This window comes from Anopheles cruzii, chromosome 2 (assembly GCF_943734635.1).
Source record: "Anopheles cruzii chromosome 2, idAnoCruzAS_RS32_06, whole genome shotgun sequence".
Taxonomy (NCBI): domain Eukaryota; kingdom Metazoa; phylum Arthropoda; class Insecta; order Diptera; family Culicidae; genus Anopheles; species Anopheles cruzii.
The window spans coordinates 46,325,260-46,345,514 of record NC_069144.1 but is presented as its reverse complement, the minus strand read 5'-3'; the positions used below and the strand labels follow the sequence as shown (position 1 = coordinate 46,345,514).

Below are 20,255 nucleotides of genomic sequence, written 5' to 3'. Positions count from 1 at the left end.
TCAGCATTCAGTAGTTTGTGAAGGAGTAATGGAGTACGGTTGTTGTTGGTTTGGAAAATAAATTCTAATGAGGACCGCCTGTCTTCCTGGAACCTCGAAAACAGTTAATGGACGTCTATATTTGTTATTTATTTTTGCGTGTTGCTGTTTGCATATAGCACTGATTTTAAACGGGCCACGCATGTTACCGAGTTTGGTAATCAGTCGGTTGTTCTCTACCCAATCTATACACTCTACGTCATAGACCGTCATCCAGAATAATTCCATTTAGATTGACTGCCAATTTCATTCAAAAATAGCCATATTGCATAACGAATGAAATCGTGCTTTAAGAGAAACACGTGGTCTGAAAGATATCTGGTAAACTCTTATTGAGGTACTAGAGGAGGTACCAGAAACGATCTTCTGTAATATCTATTTTCTGTTCCTCATGTTAAAAATACCCCTTTGAGAAACAAAGTTTCGCGTTAATTAGACGGAAACATTTAAAATTCAAATATCAAGGTCCCAATGACTGTTACATTAATCGTTGACTCATTGGTGTTGCCTTACGCGTGCAAGTCGGTCAAGTTAACATGCTCGAATCCAAAAGATCCACCTTCGAAATCTGCTCAAAGTTTGAAACACACAAAATCCTCACAAAATTGTGCAACAAAAAACCGAATTCACATAAATCCAACGAGGTCTCGTATTTTGATCGAAGCAATCACTAAACACATTAAGTGAAGTGATCGACGATCAAAAGTGACCCGTGACAACGCTTCGCTTGCCACGATCATCTAATCGCGCGTCTTGCGAAACGTGTTGTGCTGTGATATGAACGGTTTGAACCTAAGAAATCAAATATTATGTTTGTAATACGAATTAAGCGGACTTAATAGAGCATCAACGACCGGAGCGCGCACTCACGCGACAAACGGCCATGGCGTTGCAGAGAGCGCTCCGGATCCGATGCAACCCGGCTGCAGATCGTCGGCGGCGGCGTCGACGACGGTCAATATCAGCTTCCCACTCTCGCATCTCGCTGGCGGCGGCGCCGTCGACGCACACACACACACGCTCTTAAGGCTCGTGCAGTGACCGCCTGCATCTCGATCGGGTGTCGACGACGACGACGACCGCCAGCGTGCGCTTGTCGGCTACTGTCCCCACCCCGCGCACACGTATTTTGGACATTCGGGCCCAGTTCGGGTCGGTCGACGGAAGATTTGCCCGGGTCCGGCCGTGCCCATGTTCGACACCTCCGACGGCTGATTGGGGTTGTCATTAAGTTGCTCGCGCTGGACCAGAACGCACGCACGCGCGCCCGCTTCCCCGAGCAGGGGTCCCGATCTTGAGCCGTGTGTCAACGGAGTTGTGTTGTTCTTGTTGGTGTCGCGACCCGTGTCCTTTCCAGCACAGCACACGCGTCGGGGTGTTGTTTCGATCCGGTCCGGTTCCGTTTTCGGTCACCGGCTCAACTCCGGATTCCGCGCGAGGTTATGTGATCGATGAAATTCGCGCGTGGCCACCGCCTGTCGTGGTCTCGTCGGTCGGTCGGTCCGCGGGTCCGCTGGTCCGGGTGATTGTTTGGTGAATAAGCGAAGAAAGCCCGAAATAAGGCGATTTAACACCTCACTGTCTGGTGCACTGTTTCTGTGTGTGTGTGTGTGTTTGTGTGCGTGTACCAAGATAAGTGGCCACAGCAGGCACCTACCAGCAGCACCGAGTGAAGGAGAGTAAATTTGCCCTCTCACTTTCTGCGGCTCCTCGCGCCCCACCACCTCCGGCGGATTGGATCCGGATCGGTTTATTACAAAACTTGTTGGTTCGCGCGGGGTTCGCGCGATCTTTGATCGATCGAGAGCCTCTTTCCAAACACGTGCCTTTTTCACGCCGCCGCCACCGAAAGCCGAAAACAAAAGGGTTGCCAATTTCGCCCGCTCTCTCTCTCGCTCTTTCGAGTGTGGTGGCCGTCTCTTCTGCGCGAGTGATCTTCGGCGAGTGCGAGCAGCACACGGCCCAGCAGCAGCAGCAGCGGTGTGATAATAAATATTACGTAAACAAGTACACACCAATTTGGTGTGGCCCCAAACGGCCCCAACACACACCGACGACGACTGATCCGCGCGCGCGTGCTTGCCGTTGCAGCGCTGCCTGAAGAAAGAGCCCGTCCCGAAAGGGGTCGTCAGCCTGCAGCAGCACCCTCAGCAGCAACAACAGCAGCATCTGCTACTTGGCCGAACCGATCGGACAATCTGTGATAAGACGCGGCACGCGCCGGCGCCCGACGAAGAGATCGAACGATCCGATGAACGGACCATAATTATTGCGACGACGACGCGCGACGAGTGGCTTTGTATAAACAAACCAATAAACACGGAGGGCCCGTTGCTCCCGTTTAAAACCCCTCCCCGCATTATACGCATCATGCTCGTTAAGCTACGGCGTGTAATCTGCGTCGCGGCGATCGTTTGCGCCGCCGTCGTCCTGCGGCCGGCGGCGATCGGTGGTGACTCACTGGCACAGGGCGCTATGCCGCCCGAAAATGTGACGCACAACGCGACCGCGAGAGTCCGAAGTTCAGACGCGCCGACCGAGCACCGCGGTTCCGCCGTCGCCGATGCATGTCTCGGTGGCGTTGATTCGCTCCCGGGCCCGGCGAAGCAGTGCGTGGCCACCGCCGGCCGGCCGAGTGGTGGCGGTAAATTAAATAATGGCACTTGCGTGAGTGCGCCCTGTGGTTTGGGGCCCGCGGCCCGCCCGGTCACGGTAGTGAATGATGTGATTAACGCCACCCGGACGCCCCACACCAGGCCGGACCGACAGGCCGGCCCCTATCATCACGGTGCCACGGTCAGCATCGAGGGGACAGGAGCGGCGCAGAAACAGGAGCAGCATCACCACCTTGTTTACGGTGGCCAGCGTGTGGTGCTCCGGGCGGAAGTGCTCAAACACACTTCCGTTCTGTACGGTCTGCTGTCGATCACCGAGCGGGACGGCGTGTCCGAGCGGTGCTACCGCGAGCTCCAGCGCGTGTATCATGGCATCCAGCAGAAGGAAATTTGGGCCATGAAAGGTAAGCGGCGAGGGGCGTTAATGTGATCAAGGTCCGGGGAAATACGCCCTCGGTGAGGATCGATCGGTGTCGTAAAGTCTAATCAGTCGTTCCGTGCCGGAGACGGAGCAACTAATTGGTGCTCGTTTGTGCCCCAAACCGGTGTCTATTTGTCTTCGTATCTTAACCTTCGATCTTGTAGGGCATCTTGCGCCCCGACACTGCGGTGTGTCACTCTACGGCTACGGGTTTTTTATTGTTATCTCAAGAACGGTGTCCGACGCCACAGAGTTATGTTGTATTAAAAACGCAAAACCGTGGCAATTGTTTATAACGGCCGGGCTGAAAGCCATGGCCGGTGGTGGTTTCGTTTATGAGTGGTACTAATGAAGCAGCAGCATAATTCGCTCCTATGCCCGCCAGGCGATCTGCACCTGATGTCCCCGCCCGCCGGTGAGACTTTTGTCCAGTTTTGAGATAGTTCACAGAATGCGGTAAAGTGCGTTCTCTCATGAATCGGATTAGCTGTGAGGCTGCGAGTTCGTGAGAAATTCCACGCCGGCCAACGCGTTGCCAATTTGAAGCCGTGATTTCATAATGCTCCCGTCAGAAGAGCCAATTGAATTGTAAAAGCTTAAGGCCACCATCGGCCCCCCGGGTCGTCAGCAAACTGTCGAACGATCACCCCCAGATCGGGCATTATGAGATGACCGTTGCTCAATGCGCCGAGTTTGCGCTGAGCGAAGCGATGTTGCGAATTCGCGAAAATCGATTCGCGGAGCACTTGGTCATGGTCAAACGGAATCCAATCGGTTCGGAGGCGGATCAAGCGCGAAAAACCAGAATTTTTGCATACATGTTGCGCATTAGCATACGCACGCGTGGGGATTGGATTATGGGGGGGCGCGAGGTTTAGGATTGGTCGAACGACGACTTGACGGCGACAGTTTTATAATGTATTCCTTCCGCCGACAGACAGGCTTCTAGTGACGGAAAGGTTGACGCACCACAAATATTGGGAAAGGTGTGAATTGTGTGCTGTTCACTTCGCGGCAAGCAAAAAACGATTGTACACAGCGTAAAGCACCGGCAGGGCCACAGCAAGTGTGTGCTGATCTTTTCACGGACGAATCGAACCATTGATCCTCCCATCGGCGCGTACCGGTGGTCCTTTTGTGGGCCGAGTGTCCTCCGAGAGTGAAGAGATCCGCGCTAACCTTAACCTTTCGGCGGTGAGTACTGCCAAAAACGCCATATGTTACATCGCCTTCAGCCACGGCTCAGTTCCGCGCTGATTAGAGCTGTTCACCTACATTCGTTGCGGGGTGGTTTAGTATAATTGAGTTATTGTGAGCGGGTAGGGGACGAGATAAGCGAAAACGAAAAACAAAACACATATTAAGTAACTCACTTTCGATCTGATCAGGCCATTGATTTAGGCCCGCTGCTACTGGTTAATTCCTGCAATCCTCCTAGCTCGTTAGCGCGGCGTGGCGATGAGTGATTTTTGGCGCTTGGGCGACGATTTTATGTAATCTCGCTCGCCAGCTTTGCTCCGCCTATTCGGGTGGACAAAACAGGTTCACGGGCTTTTTAATTCAACGCTGTCTCATCACCATCGCCACATCGTGCCTCGGGTGACCTCTATGAGAAAGGGGAAGATCGCGTGATAGGAATGGAGAAATCGGCGCTGGTTTAGGCTGTGTCCCAGATGGCGCTGCGACACCCTTTGGCTGCATCCTTTGACCGCTCCGGCTACCGTTCCGTGAACCGGCACCGGCTGGCGATAAAAGGGAAAGTCAAACGATCGCCCGATGATAGGAGCCGTTGTTTGAGTTTATTTATGTCGTAACATAACTAAACAATAACATGGTACAGTAATTCTGGCTGTGTCATACAGGGTTGTTAACAGAAAAGTCCATTAAAGCATTGTTAGTTATTGTAGAAAACGAGTTTTCGCCGCCACCGAATTCATGCCCGCCATAAATGTGGTGTACCATATATCTCGCCCAGCTCATAATGGTTTTGAAGCTTTCTCTAGTGCACGATCGATCGAATTATTGTGTTTGTTTGCCAAACAAAAGATGGAAAAATTCTTCAGTCTTACGTTGAAGCACCCGTTAATTAATGTAGAATAGATGCGGAATCAGATCTAATCTGGAATCAATAAATGATGACGATGGCGAGGCCACATCGACCATAAAAAAGCTCATTCTTAGGCATAGAATACCAGGAAATAAGCAAAACTTACGTCCGCGATCATAAAACCCCGTTCTACGCTGCGGACCCTTTTGATTAGTTTCTATTGAGCAGAAAAATAAACAACTAGCACCTTAACGGTGGAAGGGGCCGAACAGATCAACTCCGATCAACGCGACCGTCCGAATTCTGAAGCGGTCTTTGTAACGGAAGCCGAACCTGTTGATAGAAATAAAACGAAAACATGTTTTATGCTTGTATCCCGCAGTCAAAAAGGTCGCCACAGCAAAACGGCGCGCGGGGGGTTGTGAAGCATAACGGAGCATTCCACAATCGGTTAGCTTTTCCGCTTGAAGAATGTCCACAGCCCTTCCTAGGTGCCAGCCATAGCTAGTTCTGTGTTCGTGCGCCATCACAGAGACGCCGCACTGCTGCTGGAATGTTGGCGTCCCAGGCATCGCGTGGCAGGGAAGGAAAGCCCCTCCCTCGATAGGTCGAGAATCAATTTGGAAAATAGAAAGTGACCAAAACGGGTTGGTTCTGGCAAACGGCGCAACCGCCAAAGTATCGGGTTCCGGCCACTCCCGTCTTGTGCGGCCATTGAAGTCTTTCGTTTCGTTTCGGGAAGTCTACACGCGCGCAGAAACCAGTGCTCGTTCGGCTTCGGGAGGAAGCAGAAAAGCAAGAGTGTACCTCCGCGCAACCGGTCCGGTTGCTGAGGTCGTTGGTTTGGTCCGGGATCCAGTCCGGGGCGCACACACGGCATCTAACGCGCGACCTTCCCGGCGGGTGGCGCGATCGTAAGTTCGCAAGAATGGCCTGTCTTGACGACGACGGTCGGCCGGCGGTCTGCACGCCGAGGCCCGAGGAAGTGTTCGAATGCGAGCCAAATCCGGCTCGACAAGCGGTTTAATGGGTAATCAAACATTGACACACGACGACGCCACAGAACGCAGGACACGGTGACAGAACGTTCACACGAAAGATTGCTTCGAAGTAGCCTTCGCGTGAACGCGTTCCCAGTTCGGTGAGAAACATATTGTTTTTATGCCGCCTCGGGGGCCAAAGGTTTGAAATCTGAACATCCGCGATGCCTTTGGGGGAAATACCAATTATTAATTATTTCCTTCCAGAGTGGTGCCGTAGGTCTAGCAAAGTTCAAATTGAGCTGTCAGTGGAATGGATAGATTGAAGGTGACGGCAACAATGGTGATCGTTTTCGCAATCCTACGACGCGGTTCCTTTTGTTCGGGCTGCCTCCCTCGGCGTCCCTCGAAAATCCATCTCGTGGATCGAATCATTTGTTAAATTTTGGCGTCCTTAGAAAAACATCGACATAAGCCACTTCACACTTCGGATTGCGAATGAACCTTCGGTCGGCGATCATATCTCTAAAATGTATCTAAATGCAAATGCAATTCTCTGTGGAAACACGATCGTTTTGTTGCCGAAAGGCTATGTTTTTAATTTTATAAAAACCATCAAATCCCTCAGTAGCGGTCATATGTTTCGGTCGATTCGATTGGATCGCATCGCTAGTCGCCAGATTGTCGAAATTCGGTCAATCCAATCTCAAAAGCCATCTCGTCTCTTCTCGGCCCAGTTCTGGACTCGTCCGGCAGTCAGGAGCCGGGCTTCATGTGGGGCCACAACCACTGGATCGGCTCGGAGAAAGGGTGCGAGTCGACGCGCTCGCCACTGTCGATCACGCTGTCCGATCGCTATCGGCGCAACATGAAGCCGAACCTGGTGTCCGCGTTGGCTCCGTTCGAGCTCGACTACCGGATCGTGTTCGCCAAGCACCATTCGGCCTGGCAGGTGGAGATGAAATTCCAGAGCGAGGTAAGCCCACGTTTGGATCGGCCGCCGGCCCTTGGAGCGGAAGGTGCTAAATGGCCCACCGTTTCGTTCGTTTCTAACGCACCACCCCATCATGTTCCGTTACTTTTTCGTGCCCTGCTTCCGAACGCCCAACGACGACGACGGTGACCGTCCGTGACCTGCTACTGCTGCTGCTGCTGCTGGATACCGCCGTGATGTGACGCAACGAACCGCGTACCACGCCGTCGCCAGAACATTCTACATATCGGCGTGTGCATTCCACGGTCGTGCACCAACGACGAGTTGCACAACCTGACGGCGCGCTACTTCGACGAGAACATCGTCCTGGCGCAAGACATCTACGAGTTCAAGCCGAACGTTTTGCACGTGAAGAACACCTCGCTCGAGCGCGCCTTCTGGACGAAGCCGAGCATTTTCATCATCGGGTAAGCGGAGCTAATTACCCGGAGGGGCCCCCCTAACTCACTGTCACCTTTTCCCTCACCGTAGTGTCTCGACCGCCGTTACGCTGGCGATGATCTATCTGGCGCACAGCCGAGAGCAGCAGCAGCCGAGGACGGGCGAGGAGGAAACGCCAGAACGAAGCACCGAAGAGGGCACGTTCATCGATCGGGTGATCGATAGCTTCAACCTGCGCAAGAACCTGACCACAATCTTCCGCACGGACACCGGGCCCCAATCGCTGCCCGTCATCTGTGGCATCAAGTAAGCGACCTCCCGGTCGGCTCATCCGTCAGATTCACTCATGATTCTCTCACGATTCCGCCTCTCCGATTGTAGGTCGATCTGCTGCTTCCTGATCCTGTGCTTCCACATGCAGTGGTACACGTTCTACACCGTGCACAACCCATCGGTTATGTTCCACTACGCCGAGCAAATCCGCTACCAGCTTGTGAGCAACGCGCCCCTGCTGGTGGACGTTTTCTTCGCCATCAGCGGCTTTCTGCTCAGCTACAACTTCATCCGCAACCGGTCCAAAGTGCAGGAGGTCAAGGCGAATTCGCTCTGGCAAAACGGCCGGCTGTACGGCAGGATGCTGCTGCACCGCTACCTTCGGTAGGTATTCGACGAGGACCGAGGAGCGAGCGATCGAGTGATCGATCGTTTGGTTCGCACTCTGACCGCGTTGACTGACGGTGCATTTCGTTCCTCTCCCATCCCCAGTCTATCACCCATGTACCTGATCGTGACGGTGATCGGCGAGCTGACGCACAGCTACATCGTGGCGACGTCCAAGTTTTGGGTCCACGAGCGCTCCGATCTCGGCTGCCAGCGGTACTGGTGGCGCAACGTGCTGTACATTCAAAACCTCTACCCGGTCGAGGACATCTGTCTCAGCTGGACGTGGTCGCTGGCGTGCGAGATGCAATACTACGTGCTCTTCACCGCGCTGCTGTTTGTGTACGCCAAGTAAGTACGCCGATTCGGAACGGCGATCGCGATCAGAACACAACTAACGCACGATCTCAACCGTAGGAGCTCGCAGTTCGGTAAGCGGCTGTTTGGGATGTTTGCGATCGGCACGCTGGTCCTGAACGTAGCGCTGACGCTCAACCATCGCTTCATCCCGTCGTACGATGTGCTGTTTAATACGGGAGACGCCCTCTATCTGGCGCCGTGGTCCCGGGTGTCCCCGTACGTGGTTGGCGTCTACTTTGGCTGGATGATGGCGGCCCGGCGCGGCAAGTTCACCCCGACGCAGAAGGAGTACCGCGTTTACTGGCTGTTGGCGTGCTTCTGTACGATCTTCAGCATGCACTCGACGATCAAGCGCAACTTCCCGTTCCCGATCGCCTCGACCGTGATGGTGGCCGTCCGGTGGCTGATCTCGTGGGCCGCCTGCTGGGTGATCCTCGCCACCGGATGTGGCTTCTCGAGTAAGTCTGCGGCCTTCTTCTTCGCTTGCCCGGTTTCGATCTAACGCCGCTTTCGGGTTTTCCATTTTCGCACGCAGACGCCGTAACGCGGGTCCTGTCATCGAAGTTTTTCGTCCACATCAACAAGCTCACGTACGGGATCTACCTGCTAAACCCGGTGATCATCATCGGGACGTTCGGTATCTCCGACTCGAGCGTCCACGCTGACCCGATACCGGCAGTAAGTGGTCCCGTCAGTCCATCCGTGCCCAACGTGTCAACCAACTTTCTGTTTTCCCTTCGCTTTTTTCGTCCCAGATCGTCATGGCGCTCGGGGTGACGCTGCTGTCGTACGTGGGGGCGATCTTCTTTTCGGCCTGCTTCGAAATACCGTACTGTAGGATTTCTAGCGAAATTCTGAAGCTCAATCGCAAACCGACGCCGCCGCCGCCGATCACGGTACCGGTGGCGGTGGCAGCATCACCGGATCAGTGATCCAGAGCGCTGGAGGTGGTGGACAAACGCGACGGGGCGCGTGCAGCGCATGTGATATCGGTTCCCTTCCGATCGGTGATTCGACATCGGTGCCGGACAGGGAACCAGCAGCAGAGTGCAGACAGCAGTCGGACGGAAGGATTATTTATTAATCTAGTGTGTACATTACACCCTCCCTTTCTCTCTCTCACACACTCTCTCTCTCTCTATCCATATCTCTCTTTCTCGAGTACGCGGCGGAGGTTAGAAATAAATTAGTGTATCCTCTCCCAGTAGTGTAGTAGTGCGCCAATGCCAGTGAGTCCCGTTTTCAGACACGAAACTATGATGACAATGCACGCCACGGTACGGCGCAGGAGTTGAATGGCCGACCCGGGATATCCTTGCCATTTGCCATTGCAAATCGTTCGCCGCGGGGTAGTAATCACCGGTAACCACGATCGGACGTTGCGCGATCGGACCCTGGGTGTCGGATGGGTGGTTTCCCAACACGCACACACACACACACACACACATCGGACAACCGGTAATCATAGGGCGTCTCGATGCTGCTGCTGCTGCGGCTGGCTATTCATCGCCTATGATCGCCAAACCTGCCCTACGCCGGGTGGCTGCGAGCGCCACCACACCTTGCCGGCGCTCGCAGCCATTGCGCGATGATGCGGCAAAACTGGATAAATAAGTAAAACGACCCCACTGGATCAAGGTCGCGATCAGAGAGTGCAGATCGCTGCTGTTGCGGCTGCTGTGGCGGCGGTTACGGTACGGCCACTCGGTGATCTGTCTCTGTCTCGTAATCTCGTCTTGTATAAGAGCCCGAAGACGGCGGGGCGGTGGCGGCGGTGTGCTGGTGAATGAACCGCAACTACCTGCAAGCTCCTGCAAGAGCGACAGTGAAAACTCTCGCGCGTGTTCGGGTTTGGCGCTGTGAGCGCGACCCACAGCTGGGGCCGGCTCTGACGCAGCTGAGAGCATATACGCAATCACCGCGCGCGCACCGGAGTTTGGCGGCTAGTTGTCGAATCATTCGCCGGTCGGTCGGTGTCTCAATTTTCCCGTTTATTTTTGTTTTTTGGGTCCTTTTTTTCGCCACCCTTGGGCGCGTGATTGCTTTCTGCGCGCAATGCGTGGAGTGGCCGGGGTGGGAAAAATAAAACCTCGTGGGGGAGGGTCTCCCAGTGGCCAATCAGTGGTAGTTGTGTTCGTGCTTTGCCGGCCGCCGTCGACCGATATGCGACCGACTGATCCACTAGCACCGAAATCAACCCGCGGGATTCCGCCGGGTGGATGGTTTTCCCCGAAAGCGCCACCAGCCGCACCACCAGGGGCACAGATCGGCGGGGCCGTTCAGCGGAACGAGCTGGTCCGACTGGTTTTTCGACGGTCGGCTTTTTTTGTTCGATTTTCTCGTTTACTCTGCTCCACTCGGAGCTCAACCTATTGGGCAACCGGCAATTGGGTTGGTATGGTAAACAGTGTCCGAAATACTCTCCCCCATCCCCCGCCGCCCCCTGTTGTTGCAGATTTTTTCGCACCCGTTGCGGACACTTTTCGGACCTTTCGCGATCGGCCTCATCATGGCCCCATCAAACGAGCCGCGCGATCGACCCCGGATGGTTTGCTCGGCGGGCGACTCCTTGACTCTCTCTCTCTCTCTCTCTGTTCACGAGTGTATCCGAGTTCACGGTTGGGGCGCGTTGCTTTGGTCGGCTTGTGTCGCAGGTTTTGCTCACAGCGGCTGCGGCGGCGATTGAGTAACCGCGGCCACGGAACGGCGATAGATGACGGCTGGCCGGCAGGCTGACGTAAAAGAGAGGAACCCTGGCCGACCCCCGGAGTGGCGCGTTTGCGGTTCGTCTACAATTTCGTGAACGTGTGAAAACAGAATGGCCGGTCGGTCGTGTTGAAACGCTCGCACCAAGAACACTGGGGCCAATTATCGGCTGCGGAAAATGGAGTATTGCCACAGAGCCGTTGTTGAAGCCGGCCCGCACACTTAAAACGTCACGGCTGCTTTCTATTTGAACACCCCACACGAGATGCGGATTTTCGCGCGAGACGGACCCCACAGCGAAGGGCAGGTCACATCCTGCTGCCATCGGGAACTGAGGGCTCACAGCAGAGAGACTGCAGAGATGGCGTGTGTAAATAATGTCCGCCTCTTCCACGCACCACAATCCCTAGCAGACGTTGCATAAGGTGACTCTCGTCGGAGTCGTTGGCTACTGTATGTGTTCCTCCTCCTTTTGACGCCTGGCGGTCGTTTTTTTGAGTAACCTTTGTACCGGTCGCCTGTCTGCGGTTGTGAACCTGCGGCGGGTTACGAATTTAATTTGTTCGTGCCACCAAAGAGGACCACCAAAATGGCGCGTGCAGTTAAACGGGCCGTTACGTTTGGTGTCGCGGGTCAAAACCGAACGCGACGACGAAGCCAGGCGATGATGATGAACCACGCGAAACGAATTTTCACCCGAAATGCGCGCGTGGTGTAACTAGAATTGAGAAACCCTCCTAACGCGCGGGCGAATCGGAACACGAATAAATCTGCACATAACTGTACCCCACGCGACAAACTTTTGTATCATCTTTTTGTAACGCCATCATTTCATAATCTGTAAGGTAAATGTCAAAAACCTACCTGCTCCGGTGACTCCGGCCGCTAATAAGTGCTAATTAAATTTACTCTCCACCAAGCATCCTGCCTCGAGCTGCAGAGTGCGTGATAAATGCGTTCCACTGGCAAACAGTCGTCGTGGATGATGCATTACGCCTCCCTTTGTGTCCTCGGGAACTTTCTGCAATGACATTTACTGAGATACAAACACCATCACCTGCCATTGAAAGTCGGGTCGTCACGGTCAACGATGACCGGGAGTATTGAAGGACGCATTATGCTCTCCCATTAAGGGAGCTTCTTGCTCTGATTAATGAGAGCCCAGCCCAGATCACTTCCGTGTCCGTGGGCCTGCTGACGAAGGACAACCCCGGGAGGCACAGGAACTGGGAAGACCTTGTGAAGAAGTCTTCCTGTCCTGGGAAGTGCCCTGGACACCTGGGAACTCGGCTCAGGGTCGCACCGGGCCTTATGCAACCGCCTCGCGGGACCACCACCAGTTCCGGAGTAGGTCAGTAACGCGAAGATCGTGCGAAAGTTACCCGGGTGCTTCCTCGCCATTCACATCGCAGACGCGAAGACCCCGCGCGTTGGAACGACTAGGCGTTTAATTATGGCTGTTGGCTACCTTCACACTTTTTGCCATCTCACCACCGCTCGTCGTGGCCGGGGTGGTCACTCACGAAGGAGGAAACAGAAGAAAGTGGAAGTCGAGCGCGTGACTCGCGGCAAAGTGGCCCCCCTACGATGCTTATCTCCTTGGCCGACGAGACATCCCGAGCCCGAGGGGTGTCCGATCGGTTCCTTTCACCTGTGACAGTCGGCGGCGGTGGCCGGACACAGGATGTTGTGTTTGACAACGATGACGAGAGGGGGCTTCGACCGTTTGGGGCGCCGGTTTGCCTTGGGTCTCGCCCGGTAGCTCTTAAAGGAGAGCCGCCGCCCGCCGCCGACCCGGCCTTGGGGTCCCGATCTCCTCAACTTTGCGATCGGATAGCGACGAGGGTGCAATTTGGGTCCGGTTTGGTCGTCGTGGTTTTTGTGCTTCAAACTACCGGGACCTTCAAAAACAGTGGTGCAATAAATGCAAAGCTCAAAAATGGCACCAACAACCCGGGACCGGATCGGCTCTGCGTCAGCCGATTTTGGCCCAGTGACCTTTGCAGGCCCACAGTTCGATGCTCTGATTGGAGGAGGTGTTGGAGTGTGGTGATTTTAACACAATTTATGTGACACAAACAAATTACGGCTTACACTTCATCTGAGAATGTAATTGCGCGGTACGTCTACACTAGACTTGGAACTGCATCCAGTCGTGCGTTCAGGTGTTAAACACGTGTTGCACGATGCCATTTTCAGAACTTTCAGTATTCGTAATGGAGTCATTTGGGATTTGAGGGTGGACGTAGCAGAAGTTCGTCACTCGAAAATGCGGATAAGCGGATAAACGAGCCCAACGGAGCGAGACGATAGTAATTGGCTGAGATTTTGACACGCACCCAAATGGAGATTCGAAGCGGTCAAGGTTCCAAGAATCAACAATGCAGGGCCAACAAAAGATGTGGAAAATGACTTCCTGCTAAAAAAAACACAAAGAAGCCTAAATTGCAAAAGCGAATAAATTAAATCGGCTTCACAATTCCATAGTTCCAAATCTGCCGCCATGTTTATGTTCGCCATGTTATGATCGAAAATTGAAGGAGCATTTGTGAAAAAAAGTTATTTTCTGTGGTTGTTAAACACATGTTTTGAATGCAGTTTAAATGACTAACTGCTAGATGCCGACACATTTCACTTCAAAGAAAGAACTCGCAGTTAATGCTGGCGAAGGAAAAGGTACGCATTTTGAGTCACCCTGTGTGATCGTGCAGACACACGAAACCTTTGCTTTCTTCGGCTTACGCTTCGGAAGCTCGTCGATCGGTAAAAACAACTCTCTAAGCACACTCTCTCTCTCTCTCTCTCGCTCGCTTTGCAACGCAACTCCTTCCTTCTCTCTCGCGATCGCTACGCAGCTTTGGAGCTTTCTCTCGCGCGTGAGTATCAATCTCACTCATATTCTCTCTTGCTTCTCTGTGTTGTGCTGTCATTCCGCGAGCGATCTTTATTCCGGGGATCGCTAGCGGATCGCCTATTGTCTCGCCAAGACGGACGCCCGCGCCGCGCCGCGTCTTCTTCGCGACGTTTGTGGTGTGCGTGTGTAGTGGTGTGGTATTGGCCGCGGCCAGCCGCCGCAACGGCGCTGCGCAGTTCGCGTTGGCCCGTCGGTCGGCGCCCACAGAGGAATCTAACGCATCGGTTCGGTTGCCCGGATTGTGGCTGCCCCGGAACAAGACGGCGACGTGTCGAGCTTTCGGTTCACGGTTCGTGCTGCACTTGCTGTCTATTGCTTTTGCTAGTGTGTGCCACCACCCACGTTAAGGACAACACCACAACACCGTCGACCATCGTGTTCGTTCTTCGTGAAGCTCCAATCCAAATTCGAAAGCTGGAGCCGCACAGTGAAAATCTGTCAAGTGCTAATTGCACTGCGCGACAATTTCGAGTGTGTGTGGTATGAACGGCGTCGGGGCCCAACCCAGCCACCGCATTAGCCACGACTACCGCCGATCCGGTACCGTTATCGCCTCCTAATTGCCAGAGAGGTAAGCCATCAACCTACTTCGGAGCAAGAAGTTTGCCGAGCAGTGGTCCGACCATCGGAATGTGTGTTTGGAAGCTTTTTTGCAGCCCCGCGCGGTGCGCTCGACCGAGGAAGTGAAATGCCGTTCGATCGCTTCGCTCCTACTGAGTGCGGCCAAAAAAGTGTCGTCACTAGGAAGTCTAGTGGCCAATGAGTGTAGCGCATGTGTGCACCGCTGCGTTGTTGTGCAAGATCGCGTACACTATTGGTTCACGTTCGGGCGATATCTTTTGTTTCTGGTTCCTGTCACTGCGGTGTGTTTCGGTTGTGCGTCTACTCTGAGCAGGTGAAACGGTGAGCAGTGCACCGAAAACCAAAAAAAAAATAGTGAGTGAAGAAATGGAATCATTCGTCATATGGGCGCGAGAGTCTAACTCGTCGGGCGAAAGTGTGTGATCGGATCGGATCGGCCGAACTCTAGAAAGAGAGAGAGAGAGAAAGCGATTGAGGACCGACAAAACAATCGGCCCCCGAACGCGGTGCGTTTTGCACGAACCAATGCAAGCTGGAAACTGGAACTTTCAATGGCTGGCTGATAAGGCGACGGAAAGATTTCAACGAGCGACGAGAAGACAAACTTCAAGTGGAAGAAAGCCTCGATACTGCGCGATCGCGAAGCAAACGCATCATAAATGTGACCGGAACTCTCCTTTTAATGATTGCTCCCTTTTTGTTTTAGGACAGACCCCAGCAAACGCGGTGCTCTCGGGGACAGAATGAAGTCAAGGCGCGGCGGAATGTCGCGTGGCTATGAGGAAATGGACGGTGCAAACGTTCCCCGGCCTGCTGGGACTGCCGTGGCAACGGCTCTCGGGGGATCACCGACTGCAGCCCCCGAGTCGGGATCCGGTGGTCCGATGGCAGTGCCCACTCCGACCGCCGCGACCGGCACGATGCTCGCGGGAGCGGCACCCGAGTTCGAGTTGGCCTCGGTCAGTGTGGTTCCGGACGATACCTACACCGTGACGCAAGCGGTGAACGCACTTGGCTTCGGTTGGTTCCAGGTGAAACTGTCGCTCTGCGTGGGCCTCTGCTGGATGGCCGACTCGATGGAAATGACCATCCTGAGCGTGCTGGGACCTGCGTTGCACTGCGATTGGGGCATCACCCGGTATCAACAGGCACTTGTTACCACGGTCGTGTTTCTCGGTATGATGCTTAGCTCAACCTTCTGGGGACACCTGAGCGATCGGTACGGTCGGAAGCCGGTAAGCCAACGGGTGGCGGCATCTAATCATCAAGGTGGCCACTAAATGTAGCATCCTTTTTCGCTTAACCTCTCAAGGCTCTAACACTCTGCGGTGTGTTGCTGTTTCTGTACGGCCTGCTCAGTTCCGTTGCACCGAGCTTCGGATGGCTGCTGTTGCTGCGCGGACTGGTCGGTTTCGCCATTGGCTGTGTCCCACAATCGTAAGACTCTGCAGATTGGCACTAGGCTTAAACTAGCGCTATCGGATTCCCTTCAATTGTTTTTTTTCCCTTTGCAGTGTCACACTCTACGCGGAATTCCTGCCCACGAAGCAGCGTGCCAAGTGTGTCGTACTGTTGGATGTAAGAGCAACGGGCGAAACCGAGTCAAACCACGTGTTTTGCTCATTTGTTCATTTCTCTCACTTTCTAGTGCTTTTGGGCGTTGGGTGCATGTTTCGAAGTGGCGCTTGCACTGGCCGTCACACCTAACCTAGGCTGGCGTTGGTTGCTCGGCCTGTCGGCCGCACCGCTGTTCATATTTGCAATCATTACACCGGTAAGACTCGTGAAAGGAACCGTTGAGGTTCATTTTTTTACCGGTAACTCTTCACCTCCACTGACATCCCCAACAGTGGCTTCCCGAATCCGCTCGCTACCACGTGACGAGCGGCCAGAGTGATAAGGCGCTCGCCACTTTGGAGCAGATAGCGAAGGACAACCGCCGGCCGATGCTGCTCGGCCGGTTGGTGGTGGAAGGACCGAGTGGTTCGCGGGGCAGCTTTAAGGCCCTGCTGGGCAGCTCGCTCCGACGCACCACGCTGCTGCTGTGGTTCATCTGGATGTCGTGCGCCTTCTGCTACTACGGGTTGGTGCTGATGTCGACGGAACTGCTTGGGGGCAAGAATAAAACCATCACGGATGCCCTAGCGGACGATGCGACGAGCGACTGTCAACCGCTGGCCACGACCGACTACATGGACCTGCTGTGGACCACGTTGGCCGAGTTCCCGGGCATTTTTGCGACGATTTATGTGATTGAAAAGTTTGGCCGCAAAAAGACGATGGCCCTCCAGTTCCTGCTGTACGCCGGTTGCGTGCTCATGATCACCGTTACGGATGTGTAAGGATCGAATGGGCATTAGCGAGAGTGGTGACTGAATTTACCAAGCGTATCATTCACTTTCAGACGCATTTTCCTCACCATCATCCTGTTTATGGCGCGCGGTGTTATTGCGGGCCTGTTTCAGGCGGCCTACGTGTACACGCCGGAAGTGTACCCGACGGCACTGCGGTCGGTCGGCGTCGGAGGCTGTTCCGCTCTGGCCAGGCTAGGTGCAATGGCGACACCGTACGTTGCGCAGGTGCTGTTTCAAAGTTCGATCTGGAGTGCCGTCGCCGTGTACGGTATATTTGCCGGTTGCGCAAGCGTTGCGTGTATCTTGTTACCCTACGAAACCCGTGGTGCAGACCTGGCGCACTGAGCAGTCTATATTTATCCTTACCTCCAGTCGATACTACCTCGATCGTAGTAGGCTTTGTGTGGCGTGTTCCGAGTTTATTTTCCCGATGTGTGCTGAGATTTGTGCGTTCGTTCGACAAGTTTGTATATACTCCGAGTCCGTGTGTTGTGTTACAATAATGAAACGATATTTATTTAACTATTTATTTACACCATATACAACGGTCTTCGGGCGGTGCCTGAATAACAATTAAACAAGACTCACTTCATCCTACGCAGCCAGCGCACCCGTTTCGTGGTGTTTCACGTAGTGCACCAATCGCACGATGGACGATGGCGTTATTCCTTGAATCCGACTAGCGGCGGCAATCTAAGTGAAATGAAACGTTCGTTAAACATAGTCCACGGGACGATCATACGCAAATAGGCGTTGCTTACGGTTTGTGGCTGAACTTTGACCAACTTCTCCTGTTCTTCGAACGACAGATTGAGTGATTTGCTAAAAAACACGAAACACGGTTATACGCGCCATCAGTGGAACCTGATCGATGGGCTTTACACTTACGAAAGGTAATCTATCGTCCCGGGAATGCGAAGACTTTCGTTACGTTGCACTTCTTCAATTTCGCGCGATTGTTGGTCGATCCACAGGTCGTACAGGGCTTCGATCTTTAACCGCCGGCACAGTTCCGGATCATCTCGAATCCAGCCGAGTGCATGCGGTTCAACCGCACAAAGCCGCTCCGTCGTTATGCCGTCGTTTGAAACGGCCAGCATTTCAAAGGCGCTTTTGCATACGCTGGCCTTTGCCAGAGGAAGACCTAACGCAGCACGCCACTGATTGCTACCCTTCCGCACATCGCGCAGTATTTCCGCACCCTTCGATATCCGATCGCGAATCGAGAGCGTCTTTTGGTAGCGTTCCTCCGAAACAATCCCGACCCGGTAGCCTCGCTCCGTCAACCGTAGATCAGCATTGTCGGGTCGTAAACTTAATCGAAATTCGGACCGACTCGTAAACATGCGGTACGGTTCGTTGGTTCCGAGTGTCGTTAGGTCATCGACCAACACGCCCAGGTACGCCTCCGTTCGGCTAACCGTGAGCGATGGTTTCGACAGTGCCCTGGCCGCGGCATTCGCCCCGGCCAACAATCCCTGTGCGGCCGCCTCTTCGTAGCCCGTCGTGCCGTTGATCTGTCCGGCGAGAAACAGTCCTCGGACACGCTTCGTTTCCAGCGTGGGATTTAGCTCGCGTGGGTCAACGAAATCGTACTCGACACCGTATCCCGGACGTACGAGTTCCGCTCGCTCGAGCCCGACCAAACAGCGAACCAGCTGCACTTGCTCGGCCTCTGGCAGTGTGCACGATAGGCCATTCGGGTAGATCAACTCACTGTCAAACCCTTCCGGTTCGAGCCAGATCTGGTGCATCTTGTGTCCGAAGCGCAACACTTTCGACTCAATCGAAGGACAGTACCGTGGCCCGGTAAGCTCTTCCGTGACGTGCCGATTGCAGTGCAAGTTGCGCAGTACAATCTCGTTCACCCGTGGGGTGGTTTGTGTCAGGAAACAGTCCAGCTGCTGGTCTGCCTCCAGCCAAACTCTGTCGTTCAGGAACGAGAACGGAACGGGTGGATCGTCGCCCGGGTTGCGTTCCAGCTGCTCGAAACGGATCGAATCCCGGTGTATGCGCGGTGGCGTACCGGTCTTTAGTCTCCCGAGACGGAATCCGAGCTGTTCGATACTCTTCGCCAGCCCGATTGCCGGTTCGTCACCGATACGGCCTGCCGGGCGCGTCTCCAGTCCAATGTTTATTTGCCCGCGCAAAAAGGTCCCCGTAGTGATGACGAGACTGCCGGTGGACAGTGTCTGACCGTTGGCCAGTTTTACCCCGGTCAACAGAGATCCCTCGGCGTCGGCCACGTGCACGATGTCTTCCACGGATGCCTCAATAATGGTGAGGTTCGATGTGTGATCGAGTGCTTCCTGTACCTCGCGCTTATACAACACGCGATCGATCTGGGCACGTGGACCCCAAACGGCCGGCCCTTTCCGTCGGTTCAGCACCTTATACTGAACTCCGCTTCGGTCGCAACACCGGGCACACACTCCGTCCAGTGCGTCAACCTCGCGGACCAGATGTCCCTTACCGATACCGCCGAACGACGGATTGCACGACATCTCACCGATCGTGGACCGTTTGTGGGTGACCAACAGGGTGCGGGCCCCCATCCGGGCGGCAGCACTGCACGCTTCCGTCCCTGCGTGTCCTCCACCGACCACAATCACATCGTAACCGGAAGACGATGCGTTCCGAATACTGTGGCCACCGGTGGCGAGTGAGGTGCTGCAATGTATGGCGCACGGTTAAGATCGAACTTGTTGCGGCTGGTGAAGAAATACATACGTTTGGGCGATGGTTTTTGTTATTCGACGCCATCCACCGGGCCACAACATGATTCCGCGGATTGTGCAATGATCGTTGCGATGTCTGCGCTCAAAGAAGTGTAATCAAAACAAACCTCAGCTGTCAAACGCTCCGGCACCAAGGTTGGTAACAGCAAGTTGTGACTCGAAGCGAACGACTTTCAGTGTCAAATTTAAACATTTTAAAAACGTTGGCCTTTTTTTAATTCATCCGGTGCGCTCGTGTACATTTGGTGTTTTTTTTCATTATCGATTTCATGGTGAACAATTTTCGTTGGGCGATAACCCGATGTAAGATCGAATGTTTCTTACCATTTCGGTCCCTATTTGTCCTATTGTTTGTCCAGCCTCTATCGAGAGCTATCTCCGTTGGGGAAAATGTGTGAACTGAATGGAACACCGAACCAGTGGCAACGCGAACGATCGAAACAATCGGTTTGGTGTGCGTGGTT

General features: G+C 54.1%; 3 protein-coding genes across 4 annotated transcripts; 2 read left to right on the top strand and 1 right to left on the bottom strand.

Moving 5' to 3' along the window:
• Window positions 1–2,409: 2,409 nt before the first annotated feature.
• LOC128279170 (nose resistant to fluoxetine protein 6-like) lies at window positions 2,410–9,429 on the top strand. The gene is made up of 10 exons (XM_053017888.1): window positions 2,410–3,058; window positions 6,840–7,078; window positions 7,310–7,503; window positions 7,568–7,624; window positions 7,664–7,783; window positions 7,859–8,134; window positions 8,243–8,488; window positions 8,555–8,955; window positions 9,033–9,175; window positions 9,253–9,429. The coding sequence occupies exons 1-10, from the start codon at window positions 2,410–2,412 to the stop codon at window positions 9,427–9,429; spliced, it is 2,502 nt and encodes an 833-aa protein (XP_052873848.1).
• Window positions 9,430–14,329: 4,900 nt separating this feature from the next.
• LOC128268747 (synaptic vesicle 2-related protein) lies at window positions 14,330–17,618 on the top strand. The gene is made up of 7 exons (XM_053005943.1): window positions 14,330–14,688; window positions 15,406–15,934; window positions 16,012–16,136; window positions 16,214–16,277; window positions 16,348–16,473; window positions 16,550–17,037; window positions 17,104–17,618. Exons 2-7 carry the CDS (start codon window positions 15,443–15,445, stop codon window positions 17,396–17,398), a joined length of 1,590 nt encoding a protein of 529 aa, XP_052861903.1. The 5' UTR covers window positions 14,330–14,688; window positions 15,406–15,442; the 3' UTR covers window positions 17,399–17,618.
• Window positions 17,543–19,852, bottom strand: LOC128268746 (protein MTO1 homolog, mitochondrial). Of its 2 annotated transcripts, none has more exons than XM_053005941.1 (4): window positions 19,784–19,852; window positions 17,942–19,723; window positions 17,815–17,875; window positions 17,543–17,746 (listed from the first exon to the last, which is right to left on the bottom strand). In XM_053005941.1, exons 1-4 carry the CDS (start codon window positions 19,831–19,833, stop codon window positions 17,648–17,650), a joined length of 1,992 nt encoding a protein of 663 aa, XP_052861901.1. In that variant the 5' UTR covers window positions 19,834–19,852; the 3' UTR covers window positions 17,543–17,647. The 2 variants fall into 2 exon arrangements, with proteins under 2 accessions (XP_052861901.1, XP_052861902.1); XM_053005942.1 differs by having other exon boundaries at window positions 17,942–19,696; window positions 19,784–19,833.
• Window positions 19,853–20,255: the final 403 nt, after the last annotated feature.